This window comes from Colletes gigas, unplaced genomic scaffold, assembly GCF_013123115.1.
Source record: "Colletes gigas isolate AHSC1104 unplaced genomic scaffold, ASM1312311v1 Colletes_gigas_Sc00003, whole genome shotgun sequence".
In the NCBI taxonomy this organism is placed as follows: Eukaryota; Metazoa; Arthropoda; class Insecta; order Hymenoptera; family Colletidae; genus Colletes; species Colletes gigas.
The window spans coordinates 9,622,670-9,647,279 of NW_025106632.1; the positions used below are offsets into that span (position 1 = coordinate 9,622,670).

The 24,610-nt window shown below is 39.5% G+C and overlaps 1 protein-coding gene across 2 annotated transcripts in view; it reads right to left on the minus strand.

Moving 5' to 3' along the window:
• LOC122404814 (nephrin) overlaps nucleotides 1-24,610 on the minus strand; it is a 513,791-nt gene that overhangs the window by 9,651 nt on the left and 479,530 nt on the right. For both annotated transcript variants that reach the window (XM_043409060.1, XM_043409061.1), the window contains exons 4-5: nucleotides 8,067-8,255; nucleotides 309-488 (exon numbers count right to left, since the gene is read on the minus strand). In XM_043409060.1, coding sequence (XP_043264995.1) covers nucleotides 309-488; nucleotides 8,067-8,255 — 369 coding nt within the window. The remainder of the gene's footprint in view (nucleotides 1-308; nucleotides 489-8,066; nucleotides 8,256-24,610) is intronic.

Consider the following 24,610-nt stretch of genomic DNA (forward strand, 5'->3'; position numbering starts at 1 on the left):
ATAAATGTTAAATGATGATACTGATTTTTAAGAATCTCCGTATTCTCGATTAACAAAATACTTTCGAGGTCTCGTTTCGATATTTTCAAGACCTTGCATAACCCTAATGATGATTCATGCGGTTTAATGTTTCTTTTAACGTTCAGACATCGGTAATATAGGACACTTAAATTTGGTAAAACTATTTAGTCGAGTAAAGTCGAGTCTATGACTGTTATTTTTCGGTTCGATTCGAATTGCTGGCACTCCGACACTTCGAATTGAGATTCCTTTTGAAACAATATAATATATAGAAGCGTTATACTTACAAAACACAGAGAGTTTGATGGTGTCTCTCAAAGGCAAGCCGAGAGGTATAGCGGGATGATTGGCTTCGCAGGTGTAGTCTATGTCATTGTCATCCGCGGTGGGGACGATGGTAATGGAACCGTGGGTGTCGTATTTGAGCAATTCTTTCTTATTTTCGCCAGGCTTCTGCAGCTTTTTGTCTGAAACACCAGATTAAAATTGTACGATGATTTTGAAAAGCGTTTGCAAATTGGTTAGAATTATACGTGCAATAGAGAACCGATAGGAAATAGCTATTATATGTGTCGATGTCAAGCAATAAAATGTTCATCGACTGTGCTCTTTCTTTGACAATGCTTCGGCCAATAAAGGGTAACTATATTTTAAAGAAGTTCGACGGCTGTTACATCAACGTGTTTCGCTGATATTTATTTAGGTTGCACTCTCGATCGTTCGCGAATAAAGTGTCGGCAGGACCGTTACTGTTAAGTTGTTAAATCATCGTCAAACTAGATCGGACAGGCTTTTACCCAAAGTAGCGATGCCTCTTTATTTCATTTCAGACGTCGCGAGTTCAGCAACGATGTCAGTTACCGGCGCCATTAACCGGAAATACGAACACGATTGCAACGTGCAAAAAAAGCATAAACATTTTTTATTTTTTATTTTTCAAACGATAACCGTACGAGAGAAGGTTCTTGTAATTTAATCCGTGATTTTATCCGAATAAAAATGTTGAGCAACGAATATCGATTTTATTATTAGGATTTTGAATTACACACCGCGATAAATGAATATTGAAAAAAATAGTAAACTTCGCGGATAGATCGTTGCACGGTGGTTTTATTCGTAATGTACTATTTTGTATAAAATTTTCCGCGTTTCTGGTCGAATTCGCGCGATCGGTTTGCATCGTTTCCATTTACGACGATACCGTTGCGTGTCTAATTCCGTTTCGTGAACGGTCGCGCCGTAAGTTTCACCGTATTTTCTTTTAATTTCGTTCCTTTCGCCTCTCTCTGGTCCCCATTTGCTTTACCAACAATTCCACGTTTAATCCTCATAATTTATTTCGCATCAACGGGTCCTTCTAACCGCTTTACTGCTGAAACACTGTTCGTAATCTGGCATTTAATTAATACGGTGAGAATTTTAATTGCGCAAGTTCGACACGGCATGACGGAAATTCTCGCATTTTGTGCACGCACGAAACATGATTCCTCTTAGAAATTCAAATTTCACAATTTTATGTCTCTTCCAATGATTCAAGAATATTGGAAAATTATATGAATTCAAACGTTTGGTGACTGACTCTGAGATAACGCTGTTATCAATATCTATTGGTACTAAATTATGTGTTAGAATTTGTCTGTCAAAAATACTGTTATTCGTATTTTATTAAGTTGAGACGAACTAAGTTTAGCTTCTTATTATTTGGTACAGCGTTATTAATAGTGAGGGATTGGAAACATGGAGATTTAAACATTTTTATGAAAATATTGCACAACAAGTACCTAACATTTCTTGGCGAGTATTTATTTCCTTTCTAGCGTTCTTTGAAGATTCCGAAGTAGGATTCCGAAGTCTTAGGAAATGAAATCAATCGAACAGCCGCCAATAAACGAAAGAGAAGAATTTTTTCGCTCTTCCCGCGTCTTTCGTTTCTAGTCCAATCAAGAACGGAATGATCAATACTTTGGAAACATCCAGCAGAAATTATATTTACGTCGTGTATTTCGAAATGTTCATTAATTATTCTAACAAGTACTTGACAGTTTGAAGTTCACTGTCCGATATTAATTAATTTTAATAGTTTGGTTAATTGATACGTGTCTTCAACGTCGCAAACACACGATATTATCGTCTACCGGTTTCAATATTTAATTAAAGGATTATTATTACGAGCGTTTCTGCTAGGATTTCTGCTCATAGGATCGACTTATATGTATATAAAATTGCTTGAAATACATTTTAACGTAATTTCAAAGTCAGCGAACGAAAAATATTTTTGACTGGGGATCGATGAACGAAACTAAACATAGACAATTAAAATTGTTCCGTTAATGGTGAACAAACAGACGAAACGCGGAGACAACGCGGACGTAATCAACGAATATAGCTCGTATTGACTTAGAAAACGATCAGCCGTGGAATTTAGTGAGCCGGAACGTGTGCGAACGACAGGGGAAGTTGCGTGTGCACAGTTAGAAGTAGACTAACTCGTGAAACTTAGTTGTAAACTAGTCGTAAACCACCGAAATTTTGCCTCGGAAGTGCGAAATCCGATTGGCGGATGGCTGGTACGCGCGAACGTGCCGTTCGAATCTGTCTTTCGTTTCGACGAGCGCAAGAAGTTCCTGCGTTTCGAGCCAGAGACAGGATGAAACATATTTCGATCAGTTTTTAAACAATCCTGTCGCATTGACGAATTACGTATTCCAAGTTCGCCAAAATTACCATACGGCAATGTGGCTTCCAAACTGTACGACACACTTCAAGTCTTTCCAGTGAAATTTAAGAAAACGCTTACAATTCATTTGTTTATCTGGTTACGAAGAAAGTTACTTAGTTTCTACCGATGTGTAAAATATATTTACTAATTCCTATTAACAAAAATATGAACGTTCAACTGCCTTCGATAGATTTACAAACGCAAAGACGAAAGGAAATCCGTATTTGAATTATTCTATATATGGGAATAATGTTTCTACTGTTCGATAAATGTATTCGCGGGGACAATATTAAATTAATTTCACCCGCGTTGGATTTTCGAGAGATTTGGAAATGTTTGTCCGACGAATTTCAATTCCGTTCTTTCGATCGAGCCGAAGCACGCGAAACAAATACATGCATCGGAATTTTCTATTTTTCGTTCGTATTTGCACGATCGCAGTTGACTTTTAATTTTTCAAGAAATTTTTTTGTTACCGTTCTCCCGGTCCCGATAGGAATTTCGCCGTCGGCCAGACATTCCGGGTCTGGCCAATTTTCTTCACGCGAAAATTATTTTCCATTTCGCCGGGATGAAATAATTTCCCCCGTTACACGTATAATAACGTTTCACCCGTCTCTCTGCGTTTAATTCCTCTTGTTAATAAATCAGCACGTCGGTCTCCCGGTAATAATGCGGCGAAATTCAAAAATCTTGTTATCTCGCAATTATTTTGCCCAGCGAATATTCGTCGCTTTCGTCGCAACTCTACTTTCCTTACGGTATCGCGAATTCCCCGTTCCAGATTTTGATTACGTATAACAAAATTATAATCACTCGATTTAAATACATTTCTATAATTTTTACGAAAACATGGTCAACTGGAACACACGTTCACGCGAACTTTTGTTATCGTTTTCACGCGTAGAATTCATCTCTTTTTTAATAAAACGTATGGAAAACACGTGACTTCTCTTCTCGGTCTTTCTACGATTAAAATTTGCGCATTCGTTGTACGCTCTTATTAAGCGATTACCATGGAAGAGAATTTCTTTGACGAAAGAGACACTTTGTTGCAAGACGTTTCAAGATGGCCCGGAATGCTTGAAAAATTCGTCTGCTAGCATGCAAATACGGCACCGCGAATATCTTGAAAACCTCTGTGCGCTGGGAAACGTACGAAGGAAATCGTAAAAGTTTTCGAATAGGCAAGGAGCTCCGACCGTTCTACAAAAGCAACCATTCCGTTGAAAGATGTAACAAGTGGGGTAGGGGGACGATGACATGAATCCGCGGGCCCGCAGGACACGTTCGTATCCTTTGATAAATCCGGCAAAGCAAGTGGTCACTTTGACGAAAAACGTCCAAGGAAGTCGGAAAGAAGTTTAAACGCTGCTTCAAAGCTGAGCCCAATCGCGACTTTAATTTCGTTCAGACTTTTGCTTTGTTTCGGTCATCATCATATTTACTACACGATACAGAATTCACGAATACAACTTTCATTTTGGACACAGTGGACGAAATTTCCATGAAAACATACTACTTTATTTTATCATTTGATTTCTCTCGTATCTCGCAGAAATCTTTTTAATAACACTTTTACAATTAATTTCAGGCAATAGTGTTTTGATCAGAGGCGTAGGTGGCTAGAAAAAACTCATCGCTCGATCTATAGAATTCCACGCGTCGCTTCAAATGATCCTGTAAAAGGCATCGAGCCGTTTCTTTCCTCTCCAGAACGTCAAATCATTTTTCCGCGTGCGTTAATACTTAAACGCGGCCCTATTCTCCTCTGCAGTGTTTTTTGAAAGCACACTAGAGAATAACTTAATAGAGTGTCTTAGTTGCTCCATTATATCCTTTCCAACAATGCACTTCCCTCTGTGTTCGCCCCATTTTCCCTTCTTTTCGTGCTTCTCCAACATAGTTAACGTTTCATGATCTCCAGGGTCGTAACTATGGTTTGCAGTACTTGTTCCAGCAGCTTGAAACTTTTATCTATAGTCGTACAGGCCGCACAAAGATTTTCCCTCCGTAATTCAAGCGGGTTCGCTCCGTTGGAAATACTTTCGTCGCGCATCGTATTAATTGCGACCGTTCCTTCAGCTTTCTTTCTTGTTACGTTACTCACCCCATATCGCGAAAAAGAACGTGCATTTTTCCGTGTATAGTGCTCAACGATGAGGAAGCAGCGAGAATATTAAAAAAAAAAACAAATATTCGTATATTTATTGCACCCTTAAAAACGAGGGATAAAAAAATAAAATTCTTTAATTTAAGAAATTATTTCTTGGTCGTTTGTATGTTCGTAAATTAATTAATAGTCAAACTTAACAGGAAGCAGCTGATCAACAAATTATTCTGAATAACCCAATAAATCAGTATATGGGATAAAGCAAATTCGTTGAGAGACGAAAGTTGACAAATACTAAACGTGAAACTGCCGTTTAATTGGATCTTTGTAAAGCTTTCTTTGCTTCGAGGTTCAAGTCTGAAGTTATTTTAGTTTTCAGTTTGAAGCAGCTAGTCAAGAAATCTCAAACGCATAAATAAGAGAAACGAAAACGTTGGCGGAGAAATTAATTCTTTTGCCTTTTGTTCAGTGTTCGTGGCGTGCGCGAGTACAAGCGAGAGTGGCTACATTTCCTTTTATATTTTCGTTTCCGCGAATGTCTGAAACCTACGCATGCATTTTTCCCTGCCGATAAGGTTGCTGGAATACCATGTAAAAAATCTTTGGTACGCGCAACGAACAATACGAATTTATTCAGCGAGCGAATTTAAAGATATAATCAACGAACTAGCAAAGCAAGGAGAAAATTGTTTAACAATTTTATTAATCTACTTATTCGTAGAATAGAAGCTTTGTGTCTCTTTAGAGATTCTAGATCTAATAAATTCTGAGCATAAATACTTTAATTAATTTCTAAAGCAATCTTTACTAAAACCCCTGGCAGAAAGTTTCCGATCATACTCATTAATACTAATTTTACGAAAAACTGTCGTGTTTTATGATTATAAACTGTTGTTTTGTAGTTAATTACTTCCCATAAAACTCCCTTTCGTTTTCCATTATAATCATAAAACACGGCGACGAAATTTGGATAGCCAATTTAAATGCGTTTATAGTTTCCTTAAAACAAAATGTCTAACAGCGTAGAAACTTCAGGATCGATCTAAAAATCCCTGGTAAAGCTCCCTTCGCCTCACCGCTGGCATTATTAACCATTCGATCCGAACTTGTGCTCGTAAAACAAAATCACTTCCGTCTAACTTTTACGAGCCATCGAATTTGCATTCACATTATCAGAAGCGTCGATGATCCTTCAATAACGCTGATCGATAATTGCCACGGATCGCGTAATAACCGCTTCCCTTTCAATATTTATTTCCCCCGGCCCGGCAGCTGATACTTTTATGCGGTTCGGTGTCTGAAGTGTCCAGGAACGAAGGGATAAACAGATCTTTCGGGTTGATTAAATCGCGACCCGTCGTGTTCTGTGGGATTTAAATAAAGATAACGATCGGGTCGCGTCACGACCCTAAACCAGTCCGTTTCATATTCATTAATTATTATATACAATCGTGGGGGGACGAAGAAGAGGAAACGAAAGGATAACGGCGCGGTCTTTACCCGGTCGGACAATTACGGAATCTTTTTCTATCGCGTCCCCGCCTATTACTTCTACTTCCGTGGCACTCGTCTTTTATAACATTTTCCCCTCTTTCGCGATGTTCGTCTTTGTTTTGGGTGCTTGGCGTTTCGGACGGATCGATAGCGCCCGGGCTGGACCGATTTTACATCCGAGGATTGCTTCTTCGTCTCCTCCTCGTCGAGGGAAAACTGAAACGCCGGGGCGTTCCTTTCTCTTCCCTTTCTTTCGGTTCGTTCTTTTCGCTTTCGAGTTGTTGCTCGTCGTCGTCGTACCGTCCCGTAGCACAGGACCGGTGGACTTTAATTGTCAGCAAAAATGAATTAAGGGGAATTAGGTACGGGGAAAGGTCCGCTCGAATCGACGCGCGAAATCCACTTTAAGGGTTGCTTTTGTGTCTGATCGATTGACCGATGTTCGCCCGGGATTAACGTCGAAGAATTTCTAATTCGATCGAGGCACCAAGAAAATAGGGTAGAACGTGTTTCTAGAGCGATAAAAGTACTGGAATAGAAACGTTTATTTTGTGTAAAACTCGTGATATCAATAAAATAAAACTGACTAAAAAAGGAACGTTAATTTTTAAATTCGTCAAGGTTTTAGTTAAGAATTTATTAAACTATTTTTAAGCCGTTTGAATTTGAACGATTTTTTAGAGTAAAATCATTCTTCGTGTAAAAGAATTATTTAATACTTTTTTTTTTGTAAAAGTACTCATTCTGTTTGCGATTTCATTCGTAGAAAAAGATAGTTTCATCTGCTTTTTTTTATGACGTAAGACGTCAACTGCCGGTCCGTTTCCACGGCGATAATGTAATTTAATTTGCGATCCACTATCAAGCAAACAAAGATTAATCATAGCTCGAGGAGATTGTACGAGGGCGGGGACTTAATTTCGGCAAGAAAACTCATTCGTCTCGTTCCTGTTTCTACCGTCAGTCCGTGTCAATTATTTTTACTCGATCTATCTTGTCGAGTCTCGAGTTCTGCACGGATTTGTTATTTCGTTGGGATTCTTGCAATGTTTTCGTTCAAAGATTAAAAGTTAAAAAATTATAGATCTGTTTTTCGTATCTACACTACGCTTCTCTTGAGACGAATGATTCTCGTGTAACACGAGCTTCCGTAAAAATGGCGAAATATAAATTTCGCTTTTGGAACTTTGCGTAGACGTCAAGCCGGGTCTCACGTAAATATAATATTCGAAAAAAATTGTTCAGCCATCGTGACGGATAGCTTTATCGCATTAAATGAAATTTCGTAGGAAATCCGGAAATGCATGGATGGTAGAGCAATTAAAAAAGAATGCAACTCACTGTTTTTCACGATTTAATTCGTTCTAGTCTAAATTTACTTGATAATACGTTTTTAAAAATATTCTATTCTGTTTTAATTACCTTGCGTTAGGACTTTAAATTTAGTCTTACGTTAATTTTCCGATGTTTTTTCAATGTTACGTTTGATATAAGAGTTTCTTTATGCGTTTTTAAGCATACCGTAAACAGCAATCCTGAATGATGTCTCGAATACATCTTCTCATGCAAATAAGTTTTCAGGATAAAGCTCGATATAAATTGTCCCCTTTAAGAACCCCGATGCTTGGTGTCTCTTATCTCGAAGATAAGAAGTTCGAATCGCGTAATAATTCTTCGTCAATTTTAAGGAGAGAAACGCGGGGAGATGAATTTACTCACCACCCTCGATGGAAATCGGCGTAATGATCGTGTCACCCCCTTTGATTTGCACATTTGCGCGGTACCAGACGATCGAGGCAGCTGGTTTCGCCGATCGAACGATGCATTCCAACCGCCTCGTTTCCCCAACCTTCACCTCGATCTTCTCCTCGTTCGGATAGTTGCTAATTTCAACCTTCTGCGGTCGTGCTGCAACAAAAAAAGAATTTTTATGTACGTTATTCCAAGATTAATTAACGATAACATCGAAAATTATTTGTTAAGTATATTATAGTAACGCTTAAAAAATTAGTTGTTATTTAAGACAGGGCTCTGTGCAAAATTTCAATCTTTCAATACGTTTTGTTCACGAATGACAAAACGCTAAAAATTGTATGTACATTTGCAGTGTTTCAAATTAGATAACATCAATAGTTTATTAGATATTTTTTTATTTGAAGATTAGTAACGTGTAAAATTACGACGATGAAAGGTAAAGGTAAATTTCAAGCAACGTAGGCTTATATTAACCAGCAAGAAAGATGGAAGTGCGTTCAAGAAAGATTCTTATTTATAGAGACGATTACAAGCCTAAATGTGTACCATGCGTTTGAACCCTTTAAACTGAGCTACAAAGGCAATTGTCTAGAAAGTTTTCCACGTCGCTGCATTACTTATAAGCAGAGCTTAAATAAGGATCATGTAATACCACAACATATTACGTTTATCTTGCAAATGCTTCCAATAATCGATACTTTCACGTTATTGAACAAGTGCATAGAAACTTTTTGCTATCACATTGCATTATTAATAGCTGTTCCAGATATTCATGGGAATAGTACGCTAAATATAGGCTACTTTAGTTTTCTTACTCTAGTTTAGTTAACAAAATTAGTAGCAGTCTGTTTCACATTTCGATATCATTTCTTAAGGTTTTATAAATTAAGTTGTTGAATTTTACAAATATCTAACTGATCGAACTTTCAAATCTTTTCTTTAGCAGAGGAAAACACCAAGGACAAAACTAGGCGAGATACGAGACGCAGCCGGAATGCTTTTATTAAAACCTGACCTCAAATATACAATGCAAATTACAGTGCAACTTTAAGCGTTCAAAATGGTCCAACGGATTCACAGTGGAGAGAAAAAAGGTAAATGAAAAATAAAACTTTCATCTTCGTTAACCATATATAAAAAATCGATGTTTCAATTTTTCGCAAAAAAGTTCAAAATTCGTATCTCGACTTCTTAAATCTCGTTCAGATTCCTTCATCAGTTCGCGCGGTATATCGTTCCACGAATATTTTCAGCCTCGATACTCTTTTTGCTTTTTTTCTGCTTGCGAACAGCGAAACTCCTCGATAAAGCCCAACGACCGACAAAACACGGGAGGCCAAGTTGGCACGGGGAGTTCTCAAAATTCGCGGAACGTTAGCCACGACGGAGTTTCGACGTAGAAACGATCTTTGCAGAAAAAAGGAAAAGAAAACCTAAACACAAATGCATTGACCAGGAAACTCCGTGGTAACGGTTATTTGCCACTTCATTTGGCCCGATGCAACGTGCTCTCGAACGGTTCGGCCGCATGGCGCATCGTTGGAGAAGAGTCTTTCCATCTAGGAAGCCGGCCATCGATATTGGAAAATACGTTTTCGACCAACAGCCACTGCCGGAGCCATACACAGCGCTAGGAGTAGCTCTTGATTTGCGAGTTACTCTCCATGGAATTCTTCATACGCGCACCGCTCCGCAACGGATTAAGGGGAGGGGATAGGGAATTAACCCTGGACCGCGATATAACAGGGGCGAATTTTCGCCTGTCGGTTCATCTGTTGCAATTCGACGGGAATCGTAACTTTGTAAACTCCATTCAATCCCGTTGACTTTATTTTTTCGAATCTTGGTCTTAATCGTTTAATTTTATTACGCTTAAAGTAATGAAACTCGAGATTCTCAGTAAGAGTCGGTGCTTATTATTTTATATTCAAATATAATATTATTTGACAGTTTGTGGTTCGTTGGAACAAACGAGAGACTTGACACGTTCACTGTCTGTGACCCGTATATGGGTCATATCACCACGCTGTTGGATACGCCGCTGAGGAACCGGACAGTGAACGTGTTAACATGGTCGCGCGGGAACAGTCTAATGGTTGTAAGATCGTTCTCGAAATGGATAATCAATGGCTTCGAAACGTCGTTCGAGTCAGACAAGAATTTTGATAATAGCTTTTAATAATTTCAATGCGTCAAATTATCAAATAACAAATATGGCGGCTACGAGATTGAAAGTTGTCGAACCCTATCTTTCCCTTTCTTCGTTTTATATTTAGGATTCGTCCGCCATTGCATTATGTTTAACATTCATTTTTTGATTATAGCACGAATGTCTGTCGAGCAGCGAACGAGCTGTTTGGAAATTTGTCGACAACAAACCAAACAAGAGGCACGTACGAACCTTGTTGGCATAGCTCTAAAGTTAGTTTTGTTCAGACGACTATGCATTCGAGCGGAGTGGATTTGATCATCGAGCTCTGTATATACGTACGCATTAACGAATAATTAGAAGTAACGATAAAAGCACTATCAATACGCGTATAAATAACTTAATCGTTCTCTTGGAACTATTCTTTTTCGCGTAACATGAAGAAACTGGAATCTATTTTCTCGGTTATTTTTCGATTCGTCGTGTTTCATCGTACCCGCCCGTTTAGTAGGGAGATTTTCCATATCTTTCAGTAGAATTTTACAATTTTCTCGTACGCAATTTTCTAGCGCGGTTTATCCTTTGTTATTCTACGAAAATTACAATTTTCTGAGCTTGACGTTTTCTCCGCCGCGAGATGTACATTATTCCGTCTCTACAAACGCACTTGCATACACACAGGGTGGCTTAATTCGAACCGTTTCTAAATTTCATTTTTCACCTCGTACTTACGCGGATAATAAACATCGACGGATACAACAACGAACAACAAACGAATCATTTTTTCTACCGACTCGTAATTTCATTTACGGTTTTATTAACTTACCTCGCGTGGCAAACAATTCTATTCTCTGTCGTTTCTTGTCACGGTTCGTTCGAGCACGAAACAGCCAGTCACTGTGACCGTTTTAGCGGAAAATTCGCGAAGGAGTCTAATTCGGGAAAGCGGGGAGGGAAATGCAGTCGCTGGAGGAGAAACGAGAAGCAGGGGGTTGGGAATCGCGGGGAAATTACGCAAGAAGAAAGACGCTGCCGTTTAAGTGGCGAGAGCACGGGGACACAAGTAACGGTAAACACGGTTTAGTAATGCTGTTATCGCGGTGGACAGCAAAGGAAAATATGGCACCTATTATTCGTCGAATACCTTTACCTTCCCTCGCGTAATTCTCCGCGCGAGAATGCCACGCTAGTTTCTTTCCTCCGGGCGGAATGGAAGCCAGAACATCCGTCCACGTTCGTTTTTATCTGGCGAAATTGTCGGTTTTCTCGAGCGTGCAGATTAGGGGAACCGAGGGGAAAAAGCAAACGGGAGAATCTTTATTTTGCCCGGTGGTTTCCTCACAGAAGACCGCTACACGCGTTTTCTTTTTTTTTTACGGCGCGAGCGATGTACTTCGTCGACCTAGCTGTTATCGATACCCCCCTACTGGTAGTCGAGGAATTAGAACTGGTAATGCCATAAATTTTCGCGAGTGGGTCGGCCAACAGCCGAAGAACCGTAACGTTGTTAGGGGAAACAGGAAGTCGCGGACGTTTCTTTCGGTATTTACGAAGCGACGAAATATTTGCAGAGAATTATCTACCGACGAGACGATAAAGCGCGATAGAGTACAAATAATATTTGAATCGAAAGGTGAGTTGATACGATATAATTTGAGGAATAAAAATATTGTATTGTAACGAGCATTGTGAAACGGCGATTAATTTTCGTATCAATTAATAACCTATTGGAAATATTTATTTAAACGCAACAAACTGATATTAATAATTCGAATATGGATTCTGATTATAGGCTTCAAACGACGAATTGAAATCGTTATTTATTTAATTATGCTAAGGGAGTGTTTTCGTAGAGAAATATATGCGGATATTGTCAGGCTGTTTAGTAGTTTGCTATAAGTTTTATAAAGGAAATTGATTTTGAACACTTGGGTTACGCGTATTGTGACTTGTCTGATCAATATATGGTCTTTCTACTTGTACTAGTGTTTTTAAATATTACTAGTGATATGGCGCTATTTGTTGATGTAACTATTTTCTGAATCTTTGAAACTAGTTAAAAACAGAAAATACTTTGACGTCGTCGAGGTATAAAGAACGTATGTATCTAAACGCAAGTAGAAATATCGAGCGATGGTCAGACGCGTCCAACGCGTAGGCCTAGCGTTTCTGTTCGATATTTTTATAGACTGCAGTAAACATTATATCGTCGAAAACCTATTTGCATTCGCATGGTAGTTACTTAGAGATATTTCAAAGAATTCCGAATAGCTATTCATTCCATGAAGTGCCTCGAGAGCAGCCAAATTGTTACTATTACGCGAGTTAGTTTTGATTATATTACAAAGTTCGGCCGTCTGATTTGATTGTCACCCAGATGGCTGCCATTTGTTTCAAACTTACCAAACAAATGTGCTTTCCGTTTCCGACGAGTCTAATCGATCGTAACACGTCGTTTGTGTTTAGAGTACGATTACAGGATATTTAATTAACAAAAATCACGAGTAATCTGTGATCTAATTACAATTTGCCACGGTGAAACGACATTTAATCGCGCCGCAATTACACGATAATTAGACGGTTTTTACACGCTATTAAATTTGACGGTAATTAACCCCTTACCATACAATAACGTATCTAACTCGTTTCAAGTTCTTGATGTCACGTTTCACAATCATCAGGCTACTTCTGGTCATCAAGTCTTATACAGCGTGTATGACCACCCCTGGGAAAAATTTTAACGAGAGATTCTAGAGGTAAAAATAAGACGAAAATCAAGAATATCAATTTGCTGATTGAGGCTTCGTTAAAAAGTTACTAATAAAATTTTTCCACCTATTCGAATTTTTTTCTCGAAAGTGCGTAGGAATTCGGAGGTATGTCTATTTGCCAAAACTGTTTGTAATTGACCCCCGCAGCTAAAAACAATTTTTCCAGAACGATTTGAAATTTTTTGAAAAATTTCAGATTTTTTCACAATTTTTTCCTCGAAGGTGGATAGGAATTCGAGGGTATGTGTATTCACCAAAAATGTTTGTAATTGACCCCTGCAACTGAAAATAATTTTTCGAGAATGATTTGAAATTTTTGTTTTCGTCGAAAAATTTCAGCAACTACTGAATTTTTTTCTCGAAGCTGGATAGGATTTCGAAGGTATGTCTATTCACCAAAAATGTTTGTAATTCTCTTCTGCAACTGAAAATAATTTTTTTAGAATGATATGAAATTTTTGAAAAATTTGGCTGCATTCCTGAATTTTTTTCTCGAAAACGCGCAGAAATTCGAGGGTATGTCTATTCATAAAAAATGATTGTAATTGACTCTGAAAACCGAAAATAATTTTTTTAGAATGATTTGAAATTTTTTAATTTTGGCGAAAAATTTGTCCACCTTCCTGAATTTTTTTCTCGAAACTGAGTAGGATTCCTAGGGTATGTCTATTCACTAAAAATGTTTATAATTGACTCCTGCAACTGAAAATAATTTTTTTAGAATGATTTGAAATTTTTTAATTTTGGCGAAAAATTTGTCCACCTTCCTGAATTTTTTTCTCGAAACTGAGTAGGATTCCTAGGGTATGTCTATTCACTAAAAATGTTTATAATTGACTCCTGCAACTGAAAATAATTTTTTTAGAATGATTTGAAATTTTTTAATTTTGGCGAAAAAGTCTACCTTCTTGAATTTTTTTCTCGAAAATGCGTAGGAATTCGGGAGTATGTCTCTTGACAAAGAATGATTGTAATTGACCCCTGCAATCGAAAATAATTTTTCCAGAATGATTTGAAACATTTCAATTTCGCTGAAAAACTTTTTTTCGAAGATGGATGGGATTTTGGGGCTGTGTAATCACCAAAAATGTTTGTAATTGACCCCTGCAACAGTCGGTATGAAACGTTAAACGTTAATAACTTTTTAATGAATCCTCAATCAACATATTGGTATTCTTGATTTTTGTGTTATTTTACCCTCTAGAATCTCATTAAAATTTTTCCTAGAGGTGGCCGAATACCCTGTATATTAAAATCAACACATTTTAACATTCACGAGATATTCCTAAAACATGACTATTCTTTTTCGTGATCATTCCTTTAAATTAAATAGTATACGTTTGAAAAATTATTTGAAATTATACCGTACGTCAAGGTGTTAATGTGCGATTATAATAACTATACCAACTTACACACATTTTTCATTAGATATTAAACAAAGTATTCTGCAAAGTATATAATATCCGGAGGAAGAAACAAGATAATCCCGATTAAAAGATGCGTCACAGATTGCCCCCGGTGTTAGACGCGGATGAAGTAATTCGCATTCCTTCCTCCCGGAAGTCAGCCCCTGTTCTCGTTATGCCGTCCCTCCCTCTACCCTCCCACCGTCCTCTATCAGACGCAGCAAAATTGAACGCGATTTCGTGGCGCGTGTCGCGCGGGAGAAACGCCTATTTTACATTTTCTAGAACAGTGAGCTGGAAGTCCAGCAATATCGCTGGATCGTGGGATTGCAGCGACGTCGACGAAACGGCGAACAGGCATGGCGACGTGAAGGGTGGGTGGGAGCGGTCGGATGACGTTGGATTCACGCGTTGCGTTCCAGGGTTGGAGAACGAGCGAAGAATGAAACCTGGTAGGAGGGCGGATGACGGCACGGGGAAGTTGTTTCAGGGTTTAGTGATAATTGAATGAGCGAATGGTGTATCGTCACGGGATTTCGAACTAGCGTCGAGTGTACAAAGTGTGTCTGAAAAGTTCCCGGGGATCGCTTCGAGCCGCGGTGACGCGACGGAAGCTCGCTGACGCACGCGAATCGTTCGGGAGAAGAAACGAGCATCTACGGGGGGAGGCGAACTTCCAACGACGGAAGCGGAAAACTAATTATTTTTCGTATGTCGAGCGTCGCCGGGACTCTCGCTCCACGAGGACCAACTTTCTCTCGATGCTTTCTTTTTTTTCTTTCTATTTGGTCGGCGATGTGTGTTTGCCCAGGCGAATGATTCGATCCGCAGAAATTGATCGGACCCTGGGCCTCGTCGCGGGAGGGGAATTGAAACTGTTAAAGCAGGGAATTTTAGTCGCGAATAAACATTTTCGATTCGTCGATTAATTCGATCTTTAAATACGCGTTACTTAAAAAATTGTTGAATTTCGCGACTCCCACAGAGCAATGGCTCCTTAAAGGCTTGATTTTATTAGACGGTAGGGGTAGTTGACATTTTCGAACCTAAGGCTGGAAACAGCCGAGCGACTTTTTTATGTGTTTCCATGTTTTACAATTAAATCGAGGAAGACAGACAATATCGACGTTTTTATGCCTGTCTTCATTGTTTTAATCGCAAAACAAAGAAAACCCTAGAATTGCCGCTATAAAACACCGCTCGTCCAAATAAAATACCTTCCGATACAACGTGGGTCGAAATATTTTTCAAGCGTTGTTACGAATCTTTCGAACTTTTCGCGCGAGGCGGGGAAAGAAATACGAGAAAAACCTGCACGCGCGGGGAACTTTAGACAGCGAACACAGTTTCAAAATGGAGGCTGTCCCGGCCCGGGGACAAGTTATTCCCCGACAATCGTCTTATTTCAAAGGAGCGGCGGAAAAGACGGCGTTTACCAGATGCTCGTCGTATCCACGTGTCGACGCGCGAGAAGAAACACCCAGCGTCGACCGGGTAGGACCTTAAAACTGGGCAAGTTCTCGCGGCCTAGTTTCGCGAAAAGTGTTTTGTCGCTGTTCTACACGGTTTAACGTCCGACTGCGTGCACCGTGTGCTCCCAACGCCGGTTGTTAATGCGTTACTTACACCGCTCGTGCGTCCCTGAGTGCACGAGGCCGCATGCATTATTCAGGGACACTCCGCATTATTTAGGATAACGTCCTCCGGAGACAATTAAGAGGGACGCGGTGAACTCATCTCTCGCGAAGAAATAAGGCGGACCAATACTATTTCGCGTCCAAGAGTCCCTGTTATAATTATCAGAGCAGAATTGTGCATAAAATGAAAAAAACGATTTACTACGAATGCATGAATTTCCTCTGTAATTATCGTAGAAGGGTGGCTTTCAAGATTCTCTAATAATTTGAGACCAATCTTGTTCTCAGAAAAATTTCCCACGTTATTTAATACCCATATTTTCCACTTGCTTCGTCAGATACATAATTATTAAAATTTATTTAGAGCTTCCTCCATACTTACTATAGAAGGGTGGCTTTCAAGATTCTCTAATAATTCGAGATTAATCTTGTTCCCAGAAAAATTTCCCACGTTATTTAATACCCATATTTTCCACTTGTCGGGTGTATTACAATGTCGAATTAGTTGAATTAATTTATTCTTTTCCGTACCACCGCGCGACGAAACTTTTCTAACGTCTGCGCAGAAGATCAAACAGGGAACGCTTTTCTTACGGAAGCACGCGAGCGAAAGATTTCTATTCGACCAGATAGAGAAGCAACCTTGCTTCTTACGAGTTTTCAAACTTCCACCGCGCGGAAATAACGCGGGGGACCCCAGGGCGAATGCCTTCTTTATTTCAGAATTTTTATTACTTGCATTTTCCCTTTTCACGACGAAACTGCTGCTTCGTGCAAACTTGTTTTTCCCGACGAGGCACCGTGTTAATGAGGCCGAAGGTCCAACGTTGAATGCTTGAATGTTAGCGCAGACCCTGGTTCGCATTTTCATCCCCCGTTTCGCTTTTCAAAGCGAACCTCCTCCCTCCCCCTCACGGATCGCCTGTGCACGCGCGTCGGCTACGTTTTACAGTGTTTGGCCATTGTATCTTTTGATGTAGGCAGACGCGTCTGCGTTTCACGGTGTCCTAACCGTGTTTTCGGTAACAGTGATCGATACCCGATCGATCATGGCGGCAATTCCAGCCGTCTGAAAACGCTTTGTGAAACGACTTCGCGTTTGCTCTTTGCAAACTCTACGCACGGAATCCGAAACTAGTTTATTTTTCTACGGCGATGCTCGGGCACGAATTTCCGAAGTGATTTAATTCCTTCAGCGGACACAACGCGTTCTGCATGTAACTTTAATCCTGGTCGAATAAATAAAGGGTACCTATCTCCGTCGATAAAAATGTTTTCTTCCTTTGCTTTGAGAATAAAAGTATTTGAACTAGTATACACGGAGGTATCGAAACGCTGAAGTAAACAAAAATTACGATATTCGAGCCACAGAATTTTCCGGAGACACGCTCTGTGTAATTATCCATTTAACGAAATGGGAATCTACGTTACGCGTGGAGGCCATCGCGGAGGATTTAAGGATACCCTGTGGCTACCATGATATTACGGGGCTCGCGGCTTTAGTTTCTAACTTTAGTAATTATCACTTTGCAGTCCCCGTTGCGCGTACGTCGAGGAAAATAGAAAACAGAAAACGGGGTAACATCGGGCGTGAAAGTTTTGCAATCTTACCGTAACTATACGTTCGGACCGGACGTAAATCGCGAATATTCGAGCATCGAGAATTTCTGATAATTAATCGGCGATACAAATTACCAGTGGTTTCGGAGCAAAGCGTTTCACGGGTCAGAGTTTTACGTCTTTGTCCCGTTTTCGATCAAAGAGTACAAAGTAGAAATGCTCGCGTCGCGTAAAAAACTAGAAATTGAATCACACGTTCGAACGATCCGGTTCTTTCTTCGAGAGACCACGCGACTCGCACTCGAGGAGTTGTAATTAAAGAAAAAATTCGTTTCGCGAGCAGGCAGCGTCCTTTTCAATTCTAAACGATGCGGAAAACAATCGTAACGACGTCCATTGTTTCCGTCTGAAGGTTCTTGTGTACACATTTAATAAAGAATAATCGTCCTGGTTTTTAAACAGAAACTCGTCCAACGGGCTGAAAAATATTCGACGGTCGGGGTATAGGGACGGGGGGAGGATCCGCTTCAGAAATTCGCAGTATTATCTCTATTGTCGACGAAACGGATTTGTCTGGAAACTCGTTCAAGGAAGGCCATTGTCTCGACAACCGTGTCGCCGTTTAACGTAAATCGCCTACGCGTTGGTTAATAAATATCGCGAGCGAGCAGCAATTTCCGCGGGCGATACGATTTCAAGCGGTTCGAGATCCTGATTTGCAATTTCGTCTCTTCCCGTGAAGTATCTGCAGCAACCGGCGACTGCGGAATAGTTCCGGGGGGCCAGAACTATAACGAAGGAGAGGTCGACCTTTAAATATTCAGAATAGAAGTCCTTCCGCTTGAACCTTAATCCAACAAGCCTGATAAGAGTGACTTATATAACTTTGGGTCTCGATTTAACGAAGTATCTATCTTTTATTTAAACGATTACAGTGTAGATACCTGCGATACTATAAAGAAAGGAAGTTTTCAATATATACGCCGTATTTAAAATATTTGCAATATCGTTAAACGACAGGAAGTAGAAGAGACAAAAAGAACAGGGTAAATATTCCACGAATGTACCCTTAAGAGTGGAAAAAGCTTCGCATTTACGCTGTCAGATCAATTCGAAAGCTCCCGGAAGCCAAATGGATCAGAACTCCATTCTCCAGTAGTTTGAAAATTGTTAATATTTATATCTTTTCTACATTTCGTTTCATCAAGTTCACGAGCATAGTTTGTACAAGTGAAATTCGCTTTATCTTGGATATTTGTCGTGCATATGTATCGCGGTAGTAAATGCGTTAATAGGACCGTGATAGAAGAAAACAGAAGGAAATTGCCAATCGAGTTTCAGTTTGGGCCCTCGACGTTTACGTTTTCAGGGTGATTAAATGACTCGCGTCGATAAAAAGGGTAGCTAACAGGAAGATTCTAACCAAAATTACGCAGTAAAAGGGCAGTCTTTTCCCCCCTCCCCAGATAACACCAGTTTCATCACATTCGACCAGTTCTAACAGTACACTATGTTTTAGCTCTATTTCCAGAAGGAGGTTGCGAAAGTATCTTCGGGGAAAGACGTCGTAAAGGGCAGTTTATTTATTCCGTAAAACATGATAAAGGCGCGAGACCGTTTTATCTTGCCGTTTTCGCCGGTCTCGTTCGCTTCAGCGAGCGTGCAGTAAAATTTTCGAATATAAAGCTTAGCACGGGCATTAATCCCGATAAAAGGTCCCCCGATCCAAGGACATAAACCGCGACGTCCTCGCGCTAATAAGATTCCCCTTCCAGCATTATCGCGTTACCGACTCCCACGGACACGACGTAAATTGAACAGTCCAACGTCGGATTATGAATATTACAGCCGATTTACTCGATAAATAGTTTTCGCCAAGATCAAACGGAATTACTTTTAACGGTACTACGCGCGATGGGAAACGCGAGAGAATTGGTTCATTATTTTAAACATTTCCTGTCTACGATAAATCACCGCGATGTGTACGTATTTATAAACATGTCGTTGATTAATAGCACTCATTTCTCCGCGATACACCGCACAGATCTATTTCATTTTTGGAGCGGTAGATCGTTCGAATTGATGCGTTCCGATAATCGGCTTGAAAGAATCAATTTTCCAATTAAAATCGTAAATCTTTTCCTTAATGAGAGCACGTGACCCATAACATAAATTATTAAATGCACGGACGAAATACGTGCACGGTATAATGGATCACTCGGATTATCGACATTCAGATAATCGACTGTACTTGTGAATTCTATTAGTACAGGGACTGGATAATAAATGAGTATTTTTTTTTAAATGGAAATTTCTACGAGTGATCAGTTTGCGAGTTCCACGAAAAAAAAATATGTTTTTATAGCAACGAACGAGGCTCTCAAATCGCGCGTATTTTGTGTAAATGCAACTGTTTTTAATACGAGGAATGCTGTGCGTGAGTCTGTACAGGGTGGGTATAGAAACTGAGCCAGGATATAGTTTTTTTTAAAGCGAGTATAAAGAAAACTGGTCTTTTTCACTGCGAGGAAACGAATGGGGTTACTTGGCGTACAAGAAAATATATGGTTTTATTTCAGAAGAGTGTACACCTTGCGAGTGCAAACCTTCAAACATGTCCTACCACTTAATATTTTTTATCTCCGGCTGGAAAGCAGGCATAGTCTCGACAGTTTTTATACGGATAACTTCCAAGGTGATTCTAGAAAATAGGACAAGCGAGGATACAAAAAATGTATAGAGGGAAAAAGGGCTATAATTAAATATGCATTTGGTATCAAATTCTGGTTAGTTACCCTATGTATATAGCAAAGACGAAAGGAGAGAATCTTCAGTTTCCACTGTCTTAAAACAGTCTAACAACGCGTATTAAAAATAGTTAAACTTTAGATGCGTGCAGTTTCGAAACTACTAGTGCTTTATTCATAATTGAGCCATCGTTAGAAGCGGCAAGGCCTCCCCTTTAAAATGGCTTTTGGTTTTTGTCGATCCGACTTTTCGTTTTGGAGATATCGTAATTTATATAGAGAGGTATTTTTTAAATTCCACTATCCACGCTCTCGCCGCCTTAGAAACGTGTATTAATGCGTATTAAAAATAGTTAAACTTTAGATGCGTGCAGTTCCGAGACTATTAGTATTTTATTAATTATCAAGGCATTGTTAGCGGCGGCAAGGCCTCCCCTTTAAAATGGCTTTTGGTTTTTGTCGATCCGATTTTCCGTTTTCGAGATATCGTAATTTATGTAAAAGGTAATTTTTCTTAATTCGACTATCTCTGTCTCCGTCTGACGCGTCGCGCTGGACCTCTCTTTCTCGCACGTGACTCGCGACCGAGTGACCCAGTGACCTAGTTTCAACGAGCACGTGCGGTCAACGACCTTGACAAGGCCGTAGTAAAAATGTAAACAAACGGCTAGGACCCTCATATCTCCGGAACTAGCCACCGCATCGACTTGAAATTAAAATCGCTATATCTCCGGAACTAATAAAGCTATCGACTCGTACAAACGCTCATTTTAAAGGGCATTTCATCCCCTATCCAATGACTATATCAGCTATTATAATTTATGCCAGCTTCTATGTTTATTTTGACATTTACTTTGACACTATATACCTAAAACAGTTTTAACAATTCCTATTGATTATGCGACTGGTTTACGATAAAACTGGATCATAAATTGTTTATTTAATTGAAAATTAATTTAAATGTGTATGTAGGGTGTTTGCATAATTACTATGCAAAATTCGTTTTCAAGGGAGTTTCATCTTCTATCCGATGAAAATTACTAATTTATTAATACTATCAAAGTATTAACGCACGTTTAGAGTGGTCATTTGACAGCTTTAAAATATACTTATAATCACGACAAGGGTAAGAATAGTTAAGTCCACGAAAACAGAAGAATAACTACATACAGGATATAACATTATTTCTCCGAAAATATTTAAAGTCAAAATGTTAATTGAACTATATCGTTTGCTAGCCACGGGTTTCCATGAAATATTCTCTACGGGTGAATTCTTTGTCCTTTTCGTTGGTATTAAGAAAGGTAGAAAAGACGAACATTTCCATGGGTTGACAAAGTTACTGACAATTAAGACGTCCCCGACGATCGCGATAATCCGTTTTTAGCGGCGCTTAATTGGCCCCGCTCCTCGGTTCGGCTGCATTTAATATCCCTTATCGATGCAGATTCCGGCCCGATACGATCTCCTTCTCAATTACAGCCCTCCGTTTCAGCCCGGGCTACCAACGGCGAGAAGTTAATTCTCATTCGGTGGGAGTTCGACGGAAAACGTCAGAAACTCGACGTGACTGGCTAGGGAGAAGAATTTCGAGTCCGGATATGCGTGCAAAGAGTTCCATTTAAATAACTGAGGAGCGGATTTCGTTTGACAGTGCCTTTGGAAACTTTTGGAACGGTTTCCACCGATCCGGGGGGAAACTGTTATTATGTCAACTAATCTCGCTGGATTCCGTCACGTTGGCGAGAAATCCGGATAGACCGGGTGTTACAGAGTCTGCGAACGGAATTTTGTCGATCGCGACCTGTTTTTTTAATAGATTTGTCGTTCGTTAGTTTTGTAGAATTCATTGGATTTTGTTCGAGAGCCAAAATTTGTATAAAGTTTGGTCCGTTCGTTTGGCAATTGAGGATAATTCTCTCGTTCTATTAAAACTTTCATAAATTAAAAAGTTTAGGGGGGGATTAAACAGTTTATAAATACAATTTTATTCACTGTAACAGGCCTCACACGAACTGTCAAGCATGTAAACGTCATTTATTGTTACTCAGATAGAATAGTGGAGTTAGTCGTTATATACACAATTTTCAACTTCGAAAGTATTTTATAGAAAAAAACAATCCTTGAAGAATTCTCGATGACACTTTGTTTTTTAATATCCGCGAAATGTATGTATTTATAAAACTTGGCGTTCGTGTTTGGGCTTCCATGCATCGAGAGGGATCTATTTTAATTGTGTTTATCGGATGGGACTCGTGTTTCTGTTTGCCAGGATCGCGTAAATCGTCGTCGACGAACAGAGAACGGAGCCTGGAGTAATGTTAAAAACACGGTCACGTAAAAGCAAACAACTTGAGGGAATAACGGACCTTTCAGAAAGTTTCTGAACAGCTGCGCCTCATTAGAAGGAAATTGAAGTGCAGTTTGGAGGCCGTTTCAATGGAGTGAAAAACCACAGAGTGCTCTTGTTCCGTGTGTTTTCGTTTAACCGCTTCTCCAATTAAAAGTCTGATTGCTTGCGTGAGACTGCGCCCGTTTCGATGCGGCGCATCAACGGTAAAGTTGAATTAATCGACGTAATTGAAGACAACGTCGATTTAATCGTAAATCATTGGGCACATCTTAGGTTTTGCAAGGGATAAAAGCTGATTAAGCAATTTGCGAAGGAAGACTGTAAAAGTTCCTTAATTTGTAATTTCGACGGATTATACTATAATGAGTTTGCGTTGCTCGAAAAAACTTTGTTTACAAAAAATCGTAAACACAGGGGTTTACCAATACGAACGATGAAACTTTAAATTGCAACGAAGTGAAAATTACTAACGGTAATCTGATGTTCGTTGTTTTAATTCGACGTGTATTGTACGTGAAAATAATATTTAAATTACGACCACGATTACGTTCGGTAGAACACGATAAATTCTAATTTTCGACGACGATTTCTTGTCGGTAGAAAAGGATTCGTAAAAATTTAATCTTCGTGCTGATTAGGGGACAAAATCATTCGCTTTGAACGATCGCTGGTCTCGCCGAATTAATACGACAAAATTGATTACCGCGATAAGCTTTTTACGGTACGCGTAAAACGTAGCCGAATTTGCATAACGAAATTGAAATTTTCGCCGAAAAACAGGAGTTATTATCGGTTTCGTTTGATCCCTTAGTGCGGTGAAACGGATGTGAATATTGTCAAACGCGCAAACTAAAACGCGAGCTTAATACTGGAAAAGGGGAACTTCGAAAAATGGCTTTTCGGGCAAATTATTTTTGGCCGCGTTGATGTTTAAATAAAATTCACTTCGCGTCGAAATAAATTGCAGTTGTTCGGAAAAGAGACACTGCAATAACAAAAATGGCCAAAAGTTAGCTAAAAAAGGATACTTAAGCTGTCGTTCGAATTTAAATCCTGTCAATTGTAATCCGAGAAAGTACAGTAAGGAACAAAAGCGAACACACATTCGACATTTTAACAAATTTTGTATCACGTTAAATCACATATAGCTGACGATTGCTCAGAAAAGAGTGAACGCGAAAAATAATTGTGAAAACTCTACAGCACGTTCTATCCACAAAAATAAAATTCGTTTCAATCAGTTACACGGAATCGTTATAAAAAATTCGTAAAAATAACCTCTGCTTTGATACCGTCGAAACAGCGCAACCCTTTGACAAATTGAAATCTTAAAATCCGTGGTATATTTCATCTACGATGTCGAATTTTATTTTCCCGAATAACGGAATACGAATTTTTAAATTCGATCGTGACCCGGTCGAAAAAAAATTCTGCTTCGCGAATAAATTTGCGATAGAAACGTAAACGAGAACTGGTTGACGGTCGAATGTAAAATTCGCGTTCGTTGTTCGATGAATAAAATTTGTCCGGTCCGTGTTCGCCGAGTTTTGACGTATCGCGTAACCGAACGAATGGTCGTTTCGAAACGGCACAATAAGTTTGAATAGTATCCTCTCTGAAACAAGCACGAAAGGCATGCCCGGAGTCTACCCTCTTTGGCATGCAGCGAAAAGAAGTTGCTGTTCAAGCAGTCAAAGGGAATCCTATCCTGTATTCGCGGCGAGCACTCCGCTTGATTGTCGGACACGCGTTCTCCTTTTGGTAGGATTAAGAGAAAAGACGCTGGAGAAAGCCAGGGACGACGGGGCGTTGTATAACTCGCTATAGGCGTATCTGGAATAAATAATTTCAAGGGCAGAAGGATGCGTGAATGGGGGCCTCGACG